Here is a 19,122-nt window from a genome sequence, read left to right on the forward strand (position 1 = left end):
TTGTTTGAGGGCGCCTTAAAATCCCGTCACGAAGAAGTCGCTGTTGGCGGAAAGTAGAGACTCGCAGCGCTCAGTAAAGTCTTTTTTTGTTGTTGTCTTCTTACTTCGAATGATTCAACTTGTACCGCCACCGAGTTTCGCGTGTATATCCCCCGTGTTATTTTCACGGACGATATCACGGTAGTTTTTTTTTTTTTTTTTTTTTAATTTATCACAGCCACGCTTCTTTCGTTAGCTAGCCAGCTAGCTCCACGCTAGCCGTCCCATTGTGTGCTAACATGTCCGCGGGAGGCATCATCCGCGGGCCGGCGGGAAGCAACGACTGCCGCATCTACGTGGGCAATCTCCCCCCCGATATCCGCTCCAAGGACGTGGAAGACCTCTTCTACAAGTACGGCTCCATTCGGGACATTGACCTGAAGAACCGGCGAGGAGGACCACCCTTTGCCTTCGTGCAGTTCGAGGACCCCAGGTGAGATTAGAATGTCGCAAAGTTACACGCAATTAGCTTTTTAACTCATTAAAAAGTCTCCAAGTCTTGTCACATTGAGCCTTGCACTACAATTATAACACATTTAAGTTCGCATATAGAATATAACTCCTTGAAATGTGAACAATCTGTCAAATACTTTAGGTCTTAATTAGGGCTGCAACTAACAACTAATTTGACAATCGATTAATCTGTCGATTATTACTTTGATTAATCGATTAATAATCGGATAAAAGAGACAAACTACATTTTTATCCTTTCCAGTATTTTATTGGAAGAAAAAAAAAGCATACTGGCACCATACTTATTTTGATTATTGTTTCTCAGCTGTTTGTATATGTTGCAGTTTATAAATAAAAAAAATTGCCTCTGCGCATAGCATAGATCAGGGGTCACCAACGGGATTTTTGCCCACTTTCCCGACTTTTCTTCCCCACTCACAGTGTGACTTTGCTGGGGGGCGCTTTGTACATGTCGGGCACCCCTGGACTCGGGTGACCTGCTGCGGGACTTGTGGCACTCAAACCTGGGTGTGATTTTTGAACATTTTGGGTGCCCGCGGGCACCAGGTAGCCCGTAAGGACCAGGGGCCGTACTTATCAAGCTTCTTAGAGTGCCATTTTACACTTAAGTCCTGAGAATTTGCGAAATTTAGTCCTACTCTCAAACTTAAGAATAAAAGCTTTTTATCAACGTTCTTAAGTCTAAGAATCACTCCTACTCTCTACGATATTTAAGAGACCTTCAGAGGTGTCTTAAGTGGTTAGGAGTTGCCAGCAGGGGATGGCACTGAGGCGAGAGAGACGTGCGCGAACGTTCAGGGAACGGAACAATGTTGTTGTTTTTTTTATGACGAGCAGCTGATCAAACGGTATCGTTTAGACAGAGCGGATATTATTTTTGTCACAGATTTAATACTTTTCGATTCCTTGTTGATTTCTGCATGTGGCTGCAGTGGGCTAGTATATATAGAGCCACCCACACCAGTTTCAAATTAGTTGCCTAATTAATGAATTGGAAAGAAAATGTTATGACAGTAGCGTATGTGTGTGGCCGTGAGGTGAGTGACGTCAGTGAGTCTGTGGGCGAGAGAAGAGAGGGAGCGGTAGCGTGAGTGCCGGCGGGGACTAGTTTGTTTTGTATTATTTTGTAGTTTATTGTCAAAATATACACTCCCATTGTCCACTTAAATATTTCCAAGATATTTCTTTATTCTTAGACAACGGATTCCCTTCCGTGATTGGTCATTTCTATGGACACAGAAATGACGTCACCTAAAATTGCGTTTACGGCACATAGTAATGTCGTAATTCAGCTCTGAGTGTGACACTTAAGATTCAGTCCTACACTTCGCTGAAAGTGTGAGTAAGACGCTTGATAACTAACTTTTAAGTGCAGCTTTCAGCGAAGAATTTATTTACTCTTAAGTCAACTCTTAGCAGACTTAGGAGTAATTCTAAGAAGCTTGATAAGTACGGCCCCAGATGAGTAGCCTGCTGGCCTTTTCTAAAAATAGCAGCACTTACCAGTGAGCTGTCTCTATTTTTTACATTTTATTTATTTACTAGCAAGCTGGTCTCGCTTTGCTCGACATTTTTAATTCTAAGAGAGACAAAACTCAAATAGAATTTGAAAATCCAAGAAAATATTTTAAAGACTTGGTCTTCACTTGTTTAAATAAATTCATAAATTTTTTTACTTTGCTTCTTATAACTTTCAGAAAGACAATTTTAGAGAAAAAACACATATACCTTTTTACCTTTTAAATTCCTTCCTCTTCTTTCCTGACAATTTAAATCAATGCTCAAGTAAACTATTTTTTTTATTGTGAAGAATAATAAATACATTTTAATTTAATTCTTCATTTTAGCTTCTGTTTTTTCGACGAAGAATATTTGTCAATCAATCAATCAATCAATCAATGTTTATTTATATAGCCCTAAATCACAAGTGTCTCAAAGGGCTGTACAAGCCACAACGACATCCTCGGTGTCGAGTGGGTCTGACATAATATTGTGAAAGTCCAACACATCAGCGAAAGTCCAGTCCATGGTGGGGCCAGCGGGAACCATCCCGAGCGGAGACGGGTCAGCAGCGTAGAGATGTCCCCATCTGATGGACAGGCTAGCGGTCCACCCCGGAGCAGAGTAGAAAAGAAAAGAAAAGAAACGGCAGATCAACTGGTCTAAAATTTGTGAAATATTCCTTCAAACTTATTATGATTAAAATTCAAAAAAATTATTCTGGCAAATCTAGAAAATCTGTAGAATCAAATTTAAATCTTATTTCAAAGTCTTTTGAATTTCTTTTAAAATTTTTGTTCTGGAAAATCTAGAAGAAATAATGATTTGTCTTTGTTAGAAATATAGCCTGGTCCAATTTGTTATATATTCTAACAAAGTGTAGATTGGATTTTAACCTATTTAAAACATGTCATCAAAATTCTAAAATTAATCTTAATCAGGAAAAATGACTAATGATGTTCCATGAATTCTTTTTTTTTTAAATTTCAAAAAGATTCGAATTGGCTAGTTTTTCTCTTCTTTTTTTCGGTTGAATTTTGAATTTTGAAGAGTCAAAATTGAAGATAAACTATGTTTCAAAATTTAATTGTAATTTTTTCGTGTTTTCTCCTCTTTTAAACCGTTCAATTAGTGTAAATATCATTAATTATTAATAATAACATAGAGTTAAAGGTAAATTGAGCAAATTTGCTATTTTTGGCAATTTATTTAAGTGTGTATCAAACTGGTAGCCCTTCGCATTAATCACTACCCAAGAAGTAGCTCTTGGTTTCAAAAAGGTTGCTGACCCCTGGCATAGATCCAACAAATCGTTGACTAAATTAATCGCCTACTATTTTTTTAATCGGTTAGTTGTTGCAGCCCTAGTCTTAATTAGGGATGTCCGATAATGGCTTTTTTTTAGGATATTCCGGTATTGTCCAACTCTTAATTACCGATATCAACCGATACCATTATATACAGTCATGGAATTAACACATTATTATGCCTAATTTGGACAACCAGGTATGGTGAAGATAAGGTCCTTTTAAAAAAAATAAAATAAGATAAATAAATTAAATAAAGTGTCCCAGTCTTGTCACATTGAGCCTTGCACTACAACTATAACACATTTAAGTTCGTATATAGAATATAACTCCTTGAAATGTGAACAATTTGTCAAATACTTTAGGTCTTAATTAGGGATGTCCGATAATGGCTTTTTTGCCGATATTCCGATATTGTCCAACTCTTAATTACCGATATTGAAATGTGAACAATTTGTCAAATATTTTAGGTCTTAATTAGGGATGTCCGATAATGGCTTTTTTTTGCCGATATTCCGATATTGTCCAACTCTTAATTACCGATACCGAAATCAACCGATACCGATATATACAGTCGTGGAATTAACACATTATTATGCCTAATTTGGACAACCAGGTATGGTGAAGATAAGGTCCTTTTTAAAATAAAATAAGATAAATAAATTAAAAACATTTTCTTAAATAAAAAAGAAAGTAAAACAATATAAAAACAGTTGCCATATTTTTCGGAGTGTAAGTCGCACCAGAGTATAAGTTGCACCGGCCGAAAATGCATAATAAAGAAGGAAAAAAACATATATAAGTCGCACTGGAGTATACCGTATTTCCTTGAATTGCCGCCGGGAATATAGTATTCGCCTGCCTAGAATTACAGCCGGGTCAAACTCGTTTCGCAAAATAATTAGCGCGTGCTTGGCACTTCCGTCGGGTCAAATATGAGTCATTAAATGACTCCCGCCTCCTGGTGGTAGAGGGCGCTAGTGATCCTTCTTGCGACTACCAGTACTGCAGAAGACCGGTGCTGCAGAAGAAGACAACAAGCAGCAAGCGTGAGCAGCGATCGTTTGCTTGCACTTTTACCATGGAGGATTACATATCTAAAATAAAAAAGTTTTCTAAACTGGACTTTCAATCGAAGCATGAGGTAATAATTAAAGGAATATCTCCAGAGACTTTTAAAACTGAAGAAAGATAAGGAAGACTGCCTTTGATCAGAAGCAGCTGCACAGGGACATCATTTATAAGTAAAGGTAAGACCCTAATAACGTTTTTTTTTTTAAATTAAATGGGCTTTTCATGATAAGGTAAGCGCCGGAGTGAGAAGAGGTTTTAAAATAATTAGCGCATGCTTGCCCATCCCGCATGCTTTTGGTAAGCGCAGGAGTGAGAAGAGATTTTAAATTAATTAGCGCCCCGGCGGCTATTCGAGGAAATACGGTAAGTCGCATTTTTGGGGGAAATTTATTTTTTATTTTATTTTTATTTTTTAATACACTGTAGCACTTTGAGGTTGTTTACTCAATGTAAAGTGCTTTTTACAAATAAAATCTATTATTATTATTATTATATGATGCTGAGTTGTATGGCGGCTAAATTAGCGAAGAAAAAAAATGTTTGCGCATGTCATGAACAAAGTTATATGACTCTAAGGTAAAGAGTTGTAAAAAAAAAATGTTAGCATGTTAATGTTAGCATGTGTCAAGTACAAAAGGTGTTCATTCAGTCTGACTTTGACAGGGATGCAGACGATGCTGTTTATGGTCGTGATGGCTATGACTACGATGGCTACCGTCTGCGTGTGGAGTTCCCCCGAAGCGGCCGAGGCGGAGCCGCAGGCCCCCCGAGAGGACGCTACGGACCCCCCTCTCGGCGATCAGAGTACCGGGTCATCGTGTCGGGTGTGCTGCGCCTTCCTCCCCAGGTTAGCCGTTCCCATCCAATGAACGCTCGCTGACGTCTTCTTCATCCGGCCAGGTCTCCCCCCCAGTGGAAGCTGGCAGGACCTGAAGGACCACATGCGGGAGGCGGGCGACGTCTGTTACGCCGACGTCAACCGCGACGGCAGCGGCGTGGTGGAGTTTGTGCGCAAAGAGGACATGACCTACGCGGTCCACAAGTTGGACAACAGCAAGTTCCGCTCCCATGAGGTAGGCCAAGCACTCCACGTGAAACCGTTCACTAAAGAGCTCTTTTCCCTACCAAACCCTCAGGAAATTGAAGTTGCTGGAACTAGGGCCGGGCGATATGGCCTTTTTTTCGTATCTCGATATTTTTAGACCATGTCACAATGCACGATATATATCTCCATTAATGTTCCGTCTAATTTTTCATGTGTGTGAGCAAACGCAAAAACTCTCTGAGCATTGAGTGGAGCCCATGTGAGCCACATCACACGTGCACACTGTGGCTACACCTGTCCCAAACCTGACTAAATAACAAGTTCAATCTCCATCCATCCATTTTCTACCGCTTGTCCCTTTCGGGGTCGCTGGAGCCTATCTCAGCTGCATTCGGGCGGAAGGCGGGGTACACCCAGGACAAGTCCCCACCTCATGGCAGGGCCAACACAGATAGACAGACAACATTCTCTTATTATTATAATCAAATGACAGCTGTCATTGTTTAGGCCCATTTACAATGACAATAACAAAAAATATTGTTTTTCATGAACTGTGTACTTGTATTGTTTGTCTGGGTGGAGGTCCTGCTTTGGAAATAGTTTGTACCCCGTTCAGACATTGCATTTAGTTCCCATTAAAACATTCACATGTTGCACAATGAGATGTAAACAGGGGATCATGTGTACATTGCTGCAACTTCCTGTTTGTAAAAAATATATTTGTATTAGTATTTATTTAATATACTAACAGCATTTCATGATTAATATTTGTAAATTAAGATTCCTAATAAATGACACTAGAATAAGCACACATTTGATTGGTAAATCATAGTGTAACGACCTGGAATGACACTTTATGTGTGGTGTTGGAGTTGTCCCACTTTTTGTGTGGCTGTAAACGCATCACTAGGGATGATGTTTGATAAGAAATTATCGAGTTTGAGCCTATTATCGAATCCTCTTATCGAACCGATTCCTTATCGATTCTCTTATGGAGTCCAGATAGGTTGTTGTATATGGAAAAAAACACACAATATTTGGTTTAACAAAAGCTCACTTTTATTATATAAGAAAAAAATAAAATCTAATAAATAAATAAATATTGACTGTTACCCCCCTAAAAAAATAAAATAAATAAATATTGACTGTTGTTACCCAAAGTATATTAAGTGGGATTTTTCATAAAAACAAATATATACAGTAACACAAAAACAAGCTGTCTCTGTGATCACTATAGGTGTATAAATAATAATATAGTGTTAAATAAAATCAGTCCCTTGGGCACAAAACTTAAAATAATACAGCTCTCCAAAAAGTGCACTTCTGCTGCTATTGGAACATAACTGTTTGTTATGATGCTTTGACATTTTTGCACTTTATTTCTTTATTGAAAGAAAATTCTATGAAGAGAAAAGTTGTTTGCAAATGTGGTTACAATGCTAAAAAATGAAAAGTTAAAGCTAAAAAAAGAAATACACTTTATTGAATTAACATTATTTCTTTATAGGGTAGATAGATAGATGTGATGTTATGTTATGAGCTATGGAATATAACAACTACACTACCCAGCATGCAACGGGAGTGACGAGCATGCGCGGTAGCCTCGAAAAGTGTTGTTGCATGTCGCCACCGGCAGCTAAGAATGAGGTTATGAGCACGCTGTGAAAGTAAACGTCAAGAACTCAGCCAACACGCCTCGTCTGTATTATTTATAATTAGACAGACAACACATGTACAGTGTGATTTTGTAACGTTTACAAGGAAAGAAAAACAAAAGTTAAAAAAGGGAGATATGTTGTATATATATGTATGTGCTGCAGTGTTGTATATATATGTATGTGCTGCAGTGTTGTATATATATGTATGTGCTGCGGTTGCTTTAAGAAGGTTGCGACAGCTGCCGTAAAGGAGGTGCGTTGCTAGCCTGGTTGCTATGTTTCCAGTTGGTGGTAAAAGTGTTGGTCATGTGTTTGTACCCTGCTCAAATCTCTCAGTAAAGTTATTCATTGGATTCTAGCTTTTGTTTTGAACTTTATTACACCTTGGAGCGCTGTTTTCCTGCTTTCGCTATCTGCGCCTAATGACTGAGCTACGTGACGTCATTTCTTGTCATGTCTCACGGAGCATTTCTGGTCGGGACGGGATTCGAATAAAGAACCAACTCTTTTTCTTTACTATAGTGGTCTCGATAACGGGTACCGGTTCTCAAAAAGGGATTCGAGTCCGAGGACTCGGTTCTTTTCTTATCGAACAACCGGGAAAACCGGTTTCGAGTATCATCCTTACGCATCACTGGCTAAGTGCCATATGTGCATGTGTTGGCGCAAGTGAGAAAGAGCGAGCGGCTGCTGTTGATATAACAACGTTGCTTTTGGTCTGGTTTGTACTGCAGAAAATGACCATTTTTGCTAGATATCATTTTTTTTACTAATATTTTGGTGATGTGTTTATGGCCGACAATAAAGAGTTTTGCTCAGTTAAGTGATGGATGGAATTCATGTCCTCAAAGCGTCTCGACAGACGTTACAATATTTGAACAATGATGACGAAAACTGTAGTCTGTATTTTTCGGACTATAATTCGCTCCGGAGTATAAATCGCACCGGCCGAAAATGCATAATAAAGAAGGAAAAAAACACATATAAGTCGCACTGGAGTATAAGTCGCATTTTTTTGGGAAATGTATTTGATAAAAGCCAACAGCAAGAATAGACATTTGAAAGGCAATTTAAAATACATAAAGAATAGTGAACAACAGGCTGAATAAGTGTACGTTATATGAGGCATAAATAACCAACTGGTATGTTAACGTAACATATTATGGTAAGAGTCATTCAAATAACTATAACAAATAGAACATGCTACACGTTTACCAAACAATCCGTCACTCCTAATCGCTAAATCCCATGAAATCTTATACGTCTAGTCTCTTACGTCAATGAGCTAAATAATAATATTTGATATTTTACGCTAATGTGTTAATCATTTCACACATAAGTCGCTCCTGAGTATAAGTCGCACCCCCGGCCAAACTATGAAAAAAACTGCGATTTATAGTCGAAAAATACGCTATATCTCCATATTTTGCCTTAGCCTTGAATGAACACTTGATGCATATAATCACAGCAGTATGATGATTCTATGTGTCTACATTCAAACATTCTTCTTCATACTGCATTCAGTGTTTCCCATAAACTGCCAACATACCTGTGGCGGTGGGGGCGTTGCCATGGGCGTGGTCACCATGACATCATCGAGTAATTTGCGTAATTTACTACAATGATATGATTTTCTCTAAAAAAGCTTAAAAATGTATACTTACTAATTAATAATAACAGTTTTGTTTTAAACGTCCATCCATCCATTTTACAATATAATTACAACACTTTATGTACATATTTATATACAGATTTGAACAATAAGTTATTCACTGAAATATATTTATTAATTGTGGTTCTTACAAAAAATATATCTTATAAAATATAAAAGCTAAAATGTCTCTTAAAGCTCTGCCCCTTTAATTAGTGCATCCTAAATAATTTTACTTTAGCCTACTACTACAAGCATATTATTTACCAGCAACATAAAGTGAAACAGAGGCAGAGGTGTCCTGCCACAGTCAGTAACAAATAAACAGAAAACAGTAGTGGTCAAATACAAATAAGGCAACAAGAGAAGTATCCTACACTTCTCTTTTGTAAAGTAAATGTGAACAGCCTATATGGGCATCTACATCAACTATATGATTTGCCTGAGAAGCTAGACAGGACAAAAATAAAAAATAAATTTTTTTTTTATTTGTGGCGGACGTAATTCTTTCGTGGCGGGCCGCCACAAATAAATGAATGTGTGGGAAACACTGGCATTAATATATGCTCATTTTAAACTTTCATGCAGAGAGGGAAATCACAACTAAGTCAATTGACCAAAACTGTTTTTCATGGCAAGACAGTTCTTTCTTGACAAAATACAATGGTTTTGCTGTTAATGTGTTTTTTTTCCATCAAAGAATGTAGAGTTTCGGTGGCTGAATATAGTGTTTGTGGCATTTATTGTTTGTTATTCATGTTAAATTTAGTAATTTCATGGCAAGACTGTGCTTTGTTGACAAAGTGTTATAACAAAATACAGTGATTTTGTGGTAATATGTGTTTTCATCAAAGAATGTAGCGTTTTTGTGGCATTTGTTGTTTTTTATTTGTTAAATTTAGTGTTTTCATGGCAAGACTGTTCTTTCTTGACAAAATGTTACGACAAAATAAATACAATGCTTTTGTGCTTTTTTTTTGTGGCTAAATATAGGGTTTGTGGCATTTATTGTTTGTTATTCGTGTTAAATGTAGTGTTTTCATGGCAAGACTGGGGATAGGTTGATTGGCAACACTAAATTGACCCTAATGTGAGTGTGAATGTTGTCTGTCTGTCTGTGTTGGCCCTGTGATGAGGCGGCGACTTGTCTAGGGTGTACCCCGCCTTCCGCCCGATCGTAGCTGAGATAGGCTCCAGCACCCCCCGCGACCCCAAAGGGAATAAGCGGTAGGAAATGGATGGATGGATGTATTTATTAAACAGTTATTAAGCAGTGGCACAAACATTCATGTCATTTTCAAAACGGAAAGTGCAAGATTGTCAGAGACATTTTAAAACAAGCTATTAGTGCACGTTTGTGCATGATGTCACTAAGATGACATATCAAAACAATACTAAATTAAAGCTGCAAGCAGTGTTGGTCGGGTCCACATTTTGGCTGGTGCTAGTCCTAGGTGTCCCAATACTTTTGTCCAGTGGTAGTCCTGAGTGAGACCTACATAGAGGTTTTTGTTTCGTGTCTCTACGATATTCGTACTGGGAGTTAGATACTTTTGTGTAGTGTACCTACCTTCTCTGCATTCTGTGCTCACGCTGGTGCTTTCTGCTTTTAAGCAGCCATCTTAAAACAACAACAGCAGTGGAGCAGCTTTAGTGCTGCGGGTCTTTGAAGGCTCGTAAAATCAAAACGGTAGCACGTATCAAAACGCCATCCACAACTTTTAATCAGAAGGGTTCAATCTCTCTCCTGTAGCAGTTTGAAGCCAAAACGACACGCGCTCGGAGGAGATAATGTTTGATGTTTGGTGACCGGTTTTAACAAACATTTTGTTTTGAAGGAGGGATAGCAAACTTCCTGTTGATTTTTGCTGAAGGATGTCAATCTAAGAAATGTAGGTCTAGGTGAGACCTACAAAGAGGTATTTGCTTCATGTCTCTAAGATGTTCCTACCGGAAGTTACAAGCAGTTTTGTCTGAGTTTTCCTCTAAAAAGCAGTTTTGTCTCTGTTTTATTTGAGTTTTGGGGTTTGGTTTTTTTTTAGATCGCAATTTCCACCAGTCCCGACGTGTGTGAGAATTTTGGTGAGTTTTGAAGTATTTTAAGGGGGTCGAATTAGAGGTCAAAGAGGCAAAAATTAGTGTTTTTAGTACATTTTTGTCTTAAATGGGAAATTGCCAACTTCCTGTTGGTTTTTGCCCGAGGATGTGTCATTATGAATTGTAGGTCTAAGTGAGACCTACATACAGTTTTTTGTTTCATGTCTCTACGACCTTCCTAGTGGGAGTTACAGGCAGTTTGTTTTTGTTTTTTCCTAGGGGGCGCTAGAGTGCAATTTTGACTTTTGGGGTTTGGTTTTTTGATTTTATGGAAATTTTCGCAGTTCCTGATGTGTGTGTCAAATTTGGTGAGTTTTGAAGCATGTCAAGTGGGTCAAATTAGCGTTTTTTTGTGGCGGCGGAATAATAATAATAAACATTACAAATTCAATAGGTTCCTTTGTAACCTGTATAAAGGACTCCCACAGGGAGTCCTTTATACAGGTTACAGGCGGACCCTAAAAATTAAAGTGTACTTTTTGTACAGAACGCCACTACAATAGTTAAAAACAAATAAAGTGCACTTTTGTGCATGATGTCACACAAGATATTTCAATAAGTGTCAAATAAAAATGAGCTGCATAATAGGAAATCAAATCCTTCGCTATGTGGTAGGTTCCTGCGGACGTTATCTCCTTCTGTTGTTGACAATTTTTTTCATACGGTGTTGATCTGGAAATGTTTGCCCCTGCATTTTGTTGGTGTGGCACCGAACGGAGATGTTAACATGCGGAGTTTCAAGCACTCTTCATTCTCTAGCGGGTGACTTTTCAAATGATGCTACGAATTAGCAGTGCTGCTACTTTTAGTAGCAACGCTTTTGCCGCACACTTGACATATTACTGTTGTCTGTTCGACATCTTCCCGCTTGAAGCCAAACCACCGCCAGACGATGGTGTTTTTCTTGGGAATTAATTCTTCCTTCATTTGTTACCAGATTGGCACCTCCTTTCTCTCGTATTACCACTCGCACCACAGCTAACGTTACCCATGCCGCTACCTCTCTGCTCCGCGAGGGCGTGTACGTATGTGACGTATGTAAGAAGGTGCACTTGTTTTATGTCTCTGTGAGAAGGAGAGACAAGAAAGAGTGAGAAACACCTGTAGTGTAACGCCCGCAGCTAAAAGCAACTGCGTGAGAACGTATACTCCAATATCACCATATAGTCATTTCTATATCGCACAGAGACAAAACACGAGATATATCGAGTATATTCCATATATCGCCCAGCCCACTAGGTGTGTGTGAAATTAGTCCTCTTCATTTGACCCATCCCCTTGTTCACCCCCTGGGAGGTGAGGGGAGCAGTGAGCAGCAGCGGTGGCCGCGCCCGGAAATCATTTTTGGTGATTTAACCCCCCAATTCCAACCCTTGATGCTGAGTGCCAAGCAGGGAGGTAATGGCTCCCATTTTTATAGTCTTTGGTATGACTCGGCCGGGGTTTGAACTCACGACCTACCGACCTCAGGGCGGACCCACACAGATCCCTCCGCCATGTATGCAATTAAACAGTTACGTAATCTTCACTGTATTAAAGCAGTATAAAAGAGTACATCATCAAATTATTCAGACAAGTGTAAAAATTACAAATGTGTACCTTTATAATTATTCTAAGCATGCTATATATACATTTTCGTATTATTTAGATAAAGTAAATAGTCCCCTTTTGGCTGAATAAACATAAAGCACCTTCCATAAAATGTAAATGAACTTAAAGGCCTACTGAAAGCCACTACTAGCGACCACGCAGTCTGATAGTTTATATATCAATGATGACATCTTAACATTGCAACACATGCCAATACGGCCGGGTTAACTTATAAAGTGACATTTTACATTTCCCGCGTAACTTCCGGTTGAAAACGTCTATGTATGATGACGTATGCGCGTGACGTCAATGGTTGAAACGGAAGTATTCGGACACCATTGAATCCAATACAAAAAGCTCTGTTTTCATCTCAAAATTCCACAGTATTCTGGACATCTGTGTTGGTGAATCTTTTGCAATTTGTTTAATGAACAATGAAGACTGCAAAGAAGAAAGCTGTAGGTGGGATCGGTGTATTAGCGGCTGGCTGCAGCAACACAACCAGGAGGACTTTGACTTGGATAGCAGACGCGCTATCCGACGCTAGCCGCCGACCGCATCGATGATCGGGTGAAGTCCTTCGTCGCTCCGTCGATCGCTGGAACGCAGGTGAGCACGGGTGTTGATGAGCAGATGAGGGCTGGCGTAGGTGGATAGCTAAGGTTTTTAGCATAGCTCTGTGAGGTCCCGTAGCTAAGTTAGCTTCAATGGCGTCGTTAGCAACAGCATTGTTAAGCTTCGCCAAGCTGGAAAGCATTAACCGTGTAGTTACATGTCCATGGTTTAATAGTATTGTTGATCTTCTGTCTATCCTTCCAGTCAGGGGTTTATTTCTTTTGTTTCTATCTGCATTTAAGCCCGATGCTATCACGTTAGCTCCGTAGCTAAAGTGCTTCGCCGATGTATTGTCGTGGAGATAAAAGTCACTGTGAATGTCCATTTTGCGTTCTGGACTCTCATTTTCAAGAGGATATAGTATCCCAGGTGGTTTAAAATACAAATCCGTGATCCACAATAGAAAAAGGAGAAAGTGTGGAATCCAATGAGCCAGCTTGTACCTAAGTTACGGTCAGAGCGAAAAAAGATACGTCCTGCACTGCACTCTAGTCCTTCACTCTCACGTTCCCTCATCCACGAATCTTTCATCCTGGCTCAAATTAATGGGGTAATCATCGCTTTCTCGGTCCGAATCTCTCTCGCTGCTGGTGTAAACAATGTGCAGATGTGAGGAGCCCTTCAACCTGTGACGTCACGCTACTTCCGGTACAGGCAAGGCTTTTTTATCAGCGACCAAAAGTTGCGAACTTTATCGTCGATGTTCTCTACTAAATCCTTTCAGCAAAAATATGGCAAGATCGCGAAATGATCAAGTATGACACATAGAATGGATCTGCTATCCCCGTTTAAATTTTAAAAAATTCATTTCAGTAGGCCTTTAAATAGTGTCAGGTTCAAACACTGATGACATCTATTAAAACAGACGAGAAGCAAGGAATCATGCAGAGACAGAGTTCAATTTTGCTCAATTGAGGAGACACGTTTTTTGGGCTGCATTCTAGTTACAGACCTCAGGGCGGACACTCTAACCCAGGGGTCACCAACCTTTTTGAAACCAAGAGCTACTTCTTGGGTAGTGATTAATGCGAAGGGCTACCAGTTTGATACACACTTCAATAAATTGCCAGAAATAGCCAATTTGCTCAATTTACCTTTAACTTTATTTTATTATTAATAATTAATGATATTTACACTTAACTGAACGGTTTAAAAGAGGAGAAAACACGAAACAAATGACAATTAAATTTTGAAACATAGTTTATCTTCAATTTCGACTCTTTAAAATTCAAAATTCTACCGAAAAAAAGAAGAGAAAAACTAACTAATTTGAATCTTTTTGAAAAAATTAAAAAAAGAATTTATGGAACATCATTAGTCATTTTTCCTGATTAAGATTAATTTTACAATTTTGATGACATGTTTTAAATAGGTTAAAATCCAATCTGCACTTTGTTAGAATATATAACAAATTGGACCAAGCTATATTTCTAACAAAGACAAATCATTATTTCTTCTAGATTTTCCAGAACAAAATTTTTAAAAGAAATTCAAAAGACTTTGAAATAAGATTTAAATTTGATTCTACAGATTTTCTAGATTTTCCATAATAATTTTTTTGAATTTTAATCATAAGTTTGAAGAAATATTTCACAAATATTCTTCGTCGAAAAAACAGAAGCTAAAATGAAGAATTAAATTAAAATTTATTTATTATTCTTTACAATAAAAAAAATAAATTACTTGAACATTTTTTTAAATTGTCAGGAAAGAAGAGGAAGGAATTTAAAAGGTAAAAAGGTATATGTGTTTAAAAATCCTAAAATAATTTTTAAGGTTGTATTTTTTCTCTAAAATTGTCTTTCTGAAAGTTATAAGAAGCAAAGTCAAAAAATTAATGAATTTATTTAAACAAGTGAAGACCAAGTCTTTAAAATATTTTCTTGGATTTTCAAATTCTATTTGAGTTTTGTCTCTCTTAGAATTAAAAATGTCGGGCAAAGCGAGACCAGCTTGCTAGTAAATAAATACAATTTAAAAAATAGAGGCAGCTCACTGGTAAGTGCTGCTATTTGAGCTATTTTTAGAACAGGCCAGCGGGCTACTCATCAGGGGCCGTACTTATCAAGCTTCTTAGAATTCCCCCTAAGAAGTCTGTTAAGAGTTGACTTAAGAGTAAATAAATTCTTCGCTGAAAGCTGCACTTAAAAGTTAGTTATCAAGCGTCTTACTCACACTTTCAGCGAAGTGTAGGACTGAATCTTAAGTGTCACACTCAGAGCTGAATTACGACATTACTATGTGCCGTAAACGCAATTTTAGGTGACGTCATTTCTGTGTCCATAGAAATGACCAATCACGGAAGGGAATCCGTTGTCTAAGAATAAAGAAATATCTTGGAAATATTTAAGTGGACAATGGGAGTGTATATTTTGACAATAAACTACAAAATAATACAAAACAAACTAGTCCCCGCCGGCACTCACGCTACCGCTCCCTCTCTTCTTTTGCCCACACACTCACTGACGTCACTCACCTCACGGCCACACACATACGCTACTGTCATAACATTTTCTTTCCAATTCATTAATTAGGCAACTAATTTGAAACTGGTGTGGGTGGCTCTATATATACTAGCCCACTGCAGACACATGCAGAAATCAACAAGGAATCGAAAAGTATTAAATCTGTGACAAAAATAATATCCGCTCTGTCTAAACGATACCGTTTGATCAGCTGCTCGTCATCAAAAAAACAAAAACATTGTTCCGTTCCCTGAACGTTGGCGCACGTCTCTCTCACCTCAGTGCCATCCCCTGCTGGCAACTCCTAACCACTTAAGACACCTCTGAAGGTCTCTTAAATATCGTGGAGAGTAGGAGTGATTCTTAGACTTAAGAACGTTGATAAAAAGCTTTTATTCTTAAGTTTGAGAGTAGGACTAAATTTCGCAAATTCTCAGGACTTAAGTGTAAAATGGCACTCTAAGAAGCTTGATAAGTACGGCCCCTGGTCCTTACGGGCGACCTGGTGCCCGCGGGCACCGCGTTGGTGACCCCTGCTCTAACCCCTAGGCCACTGAGTAGGTTGGTGTCAAGCACCAAGTTGTTTCCCCAGGTGAGTGTGAAAGTTCCCTAACGTGGCCTTTGTTGTGGCGCAGGGCGAGACGGCGTACATCCGCGTGAGGACGGACGGCAACGGCAGCCCCAGCTACGAGCGCTCCCGCAGCCGAAGCCGCAGCAAGAGCCGATCGCGCAGCTTCACGCCTCGCCGCGGCCGGGCCTCGCCGCGCTACTCCCCCCGGCGCTCCAACACCCGCTCCCGCTCCCGCACCTAAAAGGCACCACGGCGTGGAGGGGAACGGCCGCAAATAATCTCCTGTATTTACCCGTTTTTGTTGTGTCTTCCACCTTTTCATCTTCTCCGTTGCCCCTTTCCTACCCTCACTGTGAGCTGGGTGTCTTTTTTTTTTTTTCCTTCCTTTTTTCACCATTCCTTCTTTTTTTTCAAGCCATCTCTCCTTCCTGCACCTGTTAATGCTGCGCTTTGCTTTCCTTTTTGTCTCCAAAGCATATGTGGCTGACCTTCTTGTGTGTCTCTCTGTAGAGTTCAGAGCAGCAGGATAGGATGGGAAGACAGTTCAAATTAGGATAAGCAGGAAGGAGGAGGAGGAGGAAGCAAATGTGGCACGCAATGGTATGATGGTTGTGTCTCCTGTCAGGCTGTTAATGTTTCACCGTACCTTTTCTCAAATGGAGTTTTTTTTCTCCTCTGTCCCAGAGGGTTCCTAGGTTTCAATGAAAGGCCCTCTTTGCTTGTTATCAAATGTAGATATTTTCTAAGTTCATGCCCAGGTGTGATTCTAACTCTTTGGTTCTGCTGGTATTCCGAAGGTTCGGACTGGGCACCCATTCCGGAGCCGGATCAGGATTTAGGATTTAGGCATCAGGATGGAAACGTGGATCAGGAGCGTTGGAGGAAAAAAAAAAAAAGTTTTCTTTTTTCTTTTTCTTGTGTCCTTTTTACCACGTCCAGCAATGTGCCGATTAAGCGGGATCGTTGTAGATGACTTCCGACTAATTTGGCTTGACAACAAACAAAAACATTTAGTTACTATTTCCACTAGTGGCAGTGTTGTGATTTTTCAGCCTTTTTTTTTTTTTTTTTGTATTTTTTTTTCAATTTTTAATAAACGTACGGAAAGGACGCGCTTGGATGAAAACCGCAAGGCTGGGAGGTGCAGGATGGAGCCAGACGGTCAAGGGAGGGAGGCAGAGGGAGGGTTTGTATCTTAGCTCCACCTTTTTCTGTTTTTCTTAAGTAGAGTCGCCGCTGTCATAAGAGCTTTATTCTCTTTTAATAAAAAATCGAAACAAATGTTGGATTTCTGCCGCTTATTGCTTCTATGCCAAGTTATATGATTCGAGGGTAAAGGGTTGCAAAATTTGCTCAAAAGGCTAGCAATTTAATGTTAGCATGCTAACATAAACATGCATACAGTTAGCATGTTTCAAATACAAAGTATTATGACTAAGGTGTATTGCTGCGGAATTAGAGAAAGTGTAAAATTTGAAGAAGAAAAAAAGTTAGCACTGTTTTGTGCATGCTAACGTTAACGTTTTGAATAACGTGAATAGATTAAAAGGCAATATTTGAATGATTCTAAAAATAGTCTAAATATTGAAGTAGTTTTGATGAATAGTGGCAACAATTGATACCTCCCATGCAGTCAATCACAAAAAAAAATCTCAAAATAATAAAATATAATAAGCAAACATATTTATTTAAAGAACAATATATAATTTGCAGAAAAAAATGAAAACAATTATATATATGATGTATTTATATGTAGTTTTAATAAGTAGCAACGACTGATTTCCCCTTGTTAATCACAAAAAAATTCTAAATATACAATAAAATTTGCAATTTTTTTTCAATAACATGAATAAAAACATTTGAATAGTTATATAAATAATCTGAGAAGTTTTAATGAGTAGTTGCCATTAATATTTCCAGTGCAGTTGATCACAAAAAATAAAATGAGAAAGTATTAAAACAATATATTTATTTCAGTAACAATATATCATTTAGAAAAATATAAGTACTGTATAGATTTGAAGTCATTAAGTAGTTGCAACAAGTGATTTTTCCCCAGTTAATCACCAAATAAAACATGAAAAATTCCAAAATATATCAAATTAAATGATCGAATATTATTTTTCAAATAACATCAATACATTTGAGAGAACACTAATAATTTTCAAAAAATTATTAAATAATTAGCTAGTTTTGATGAGTAGTTGCAACAAGTGATTAATCCCAGAAGGCAATCACGTGTGTGTATATATATATATATATTTATACAGTATATACATACATACACATATATATATATACATACATATATATTTATTTTTTTAACAATAACAAAATTCTATAGTTATAAATCCAGAGTGATGTCATGGAAAACAATTTTTTTGTTTGTTTTATTCTGAAATTAAAAAATATGTAACTCAGTAATAATGACAGAAAAACACATTCTAAAATACATTATAAAACTATTGCAATCAAATGAGTAATGGGTATTTATTTTTTAAGCGTTATCCCTCACATGTATCTTATTTTTATTAAGTTAGTGTTGTTTCAATAAATTGTTTTTTTGTATCTTCTTATTAAAAAAATGTATAATATACATGTTTGGTTGTGTTTTCGTATTGTTAAAATATCTATTATATTGTTATTGAAATTAAGTTGAAAAACTTATTGGGGTGTTACCATTTAGTGGTCAATTGTACGGAATATGTACTTCACTGTGCAACCTACTAATAAAAGTCTCCCTTTGAGTGTACACACTCCGGTTCAGTAGGGGGCGGTATGCACCTAACAAAGCTGCTTCCTACGCGCCAGGAAACGAAGAAAAAGAAGAACCCGGAACTGAACAAACGACATCATGGCGGCCCAAGTCGGGCTACCGGCGCTATCGTCTGACACCAACCGGCCCGTGGCGCCCGTATTCCCCGCAGTGGCTCTGTCGGCCGACGCCGCCCCGTTCAGTCCCCAAGGCACCGGCGGCTGGCAGTCGGACGCCGAGCGACTCTTTTCCCGCTGCGCCGCCAAGCTGCGAGTGCTTCG

General features: G+C 38.5%; 2 protein-coding genes across 6 annotated transcripts in view; both read left to right on the forward strand.

The window, feature by feature from the left end:
* On the forward strand, positions 1-17,547 carry srsf1b (serine and arginine rich splicing factor 1b). 5 transcript variants are annotated; one of them, XR_009826170.1, is made up of 6 exons: positions 1-472; positions 5,058-5,218; positions 5,295-5,467; positions 16,151-16,370; positions 16,597-16,686; positions 16,884-17,547. XR_009826170.1 is itself a non-coding variant. In XM_062046605.1 (5 exons), the coding sequence occupies exons 1-4, from the start codon at positions 279-281 to the stop codon at positions 16,325-16,327; spliced, it is 705 nt and encodes a 234-aa protein (XP_061902589.1). In that variant the 5' UTR covers positions 1-278; the 3' UTR covers positions 16,328-16,370; positions 16,884-17,547. The 5 variants fall into 5 exon arrangements, 3 of the variants coding, with proteins under 3 accessions (XP_061902589.1, XP_061902588.1, XP_061902587.1); XR_009826169.1 differs by having other exon boundaries at positions 16,151-16,686; XM_062046605.1 differs by lacking the exon at positions 16,597-16,686.
* A 1,311-nt stretch (positions 17,548-18,858) lies between these two features.
* Positions 18,859-19,122, forward strand: part of heatr6 (HEAT repeat containing 6) — a 46,523-nt gene continuing 46,259 nt past the window's right edge. Inside the window, 1 exon segment of the mRNA XM_062049248.1 lies at positions 18,859-19,121. Within this exon segment, the coding sequence (XP_061905232.1) occupies positions 18,941-19,121 (181 nt within the window). The 5' untranslated portion in view covers positions 18,859-18,940.

This window comes from Entelurus aequoreus, linkage group LG05, assembly GCF_033978785.1.
Source record: "Entelurus aequoreus isolate RoL-2023_Sb linkage group LG05, RoL_Eaeq_v1.1, whole genome shotgun sequence".
Taxonomy (NCBI): Eukaryota; Metazoa; Chordata; class Actinopteri; order Syngnathiformes; family Syngnathidae; genus Entelurus; species Entelurus aequoreus.

Coding starts and splice junctions, on each gene's coding strand:
- srsf1b (XM_062046605.1), top strand. CDS start 279: ATGTCCGCGGGAGGCATCATCCGCGGGCCGGCGGGAAGCAACGACTGC. Junction 473..5,057: donor GTGCAGTTCGAGGACCCCAG/GTGAGATTAGAA, acceptor TGACTTTGACAG/GGATGCAGACGATGCTGTTT. Junction 5,468..16,150: donor GCAAGTTCCGCTCCCATGAG/GTAGGCCAAGCA, acceptor GTTGTGGCGCAG/GGCGAGACGGCGTACATCCG.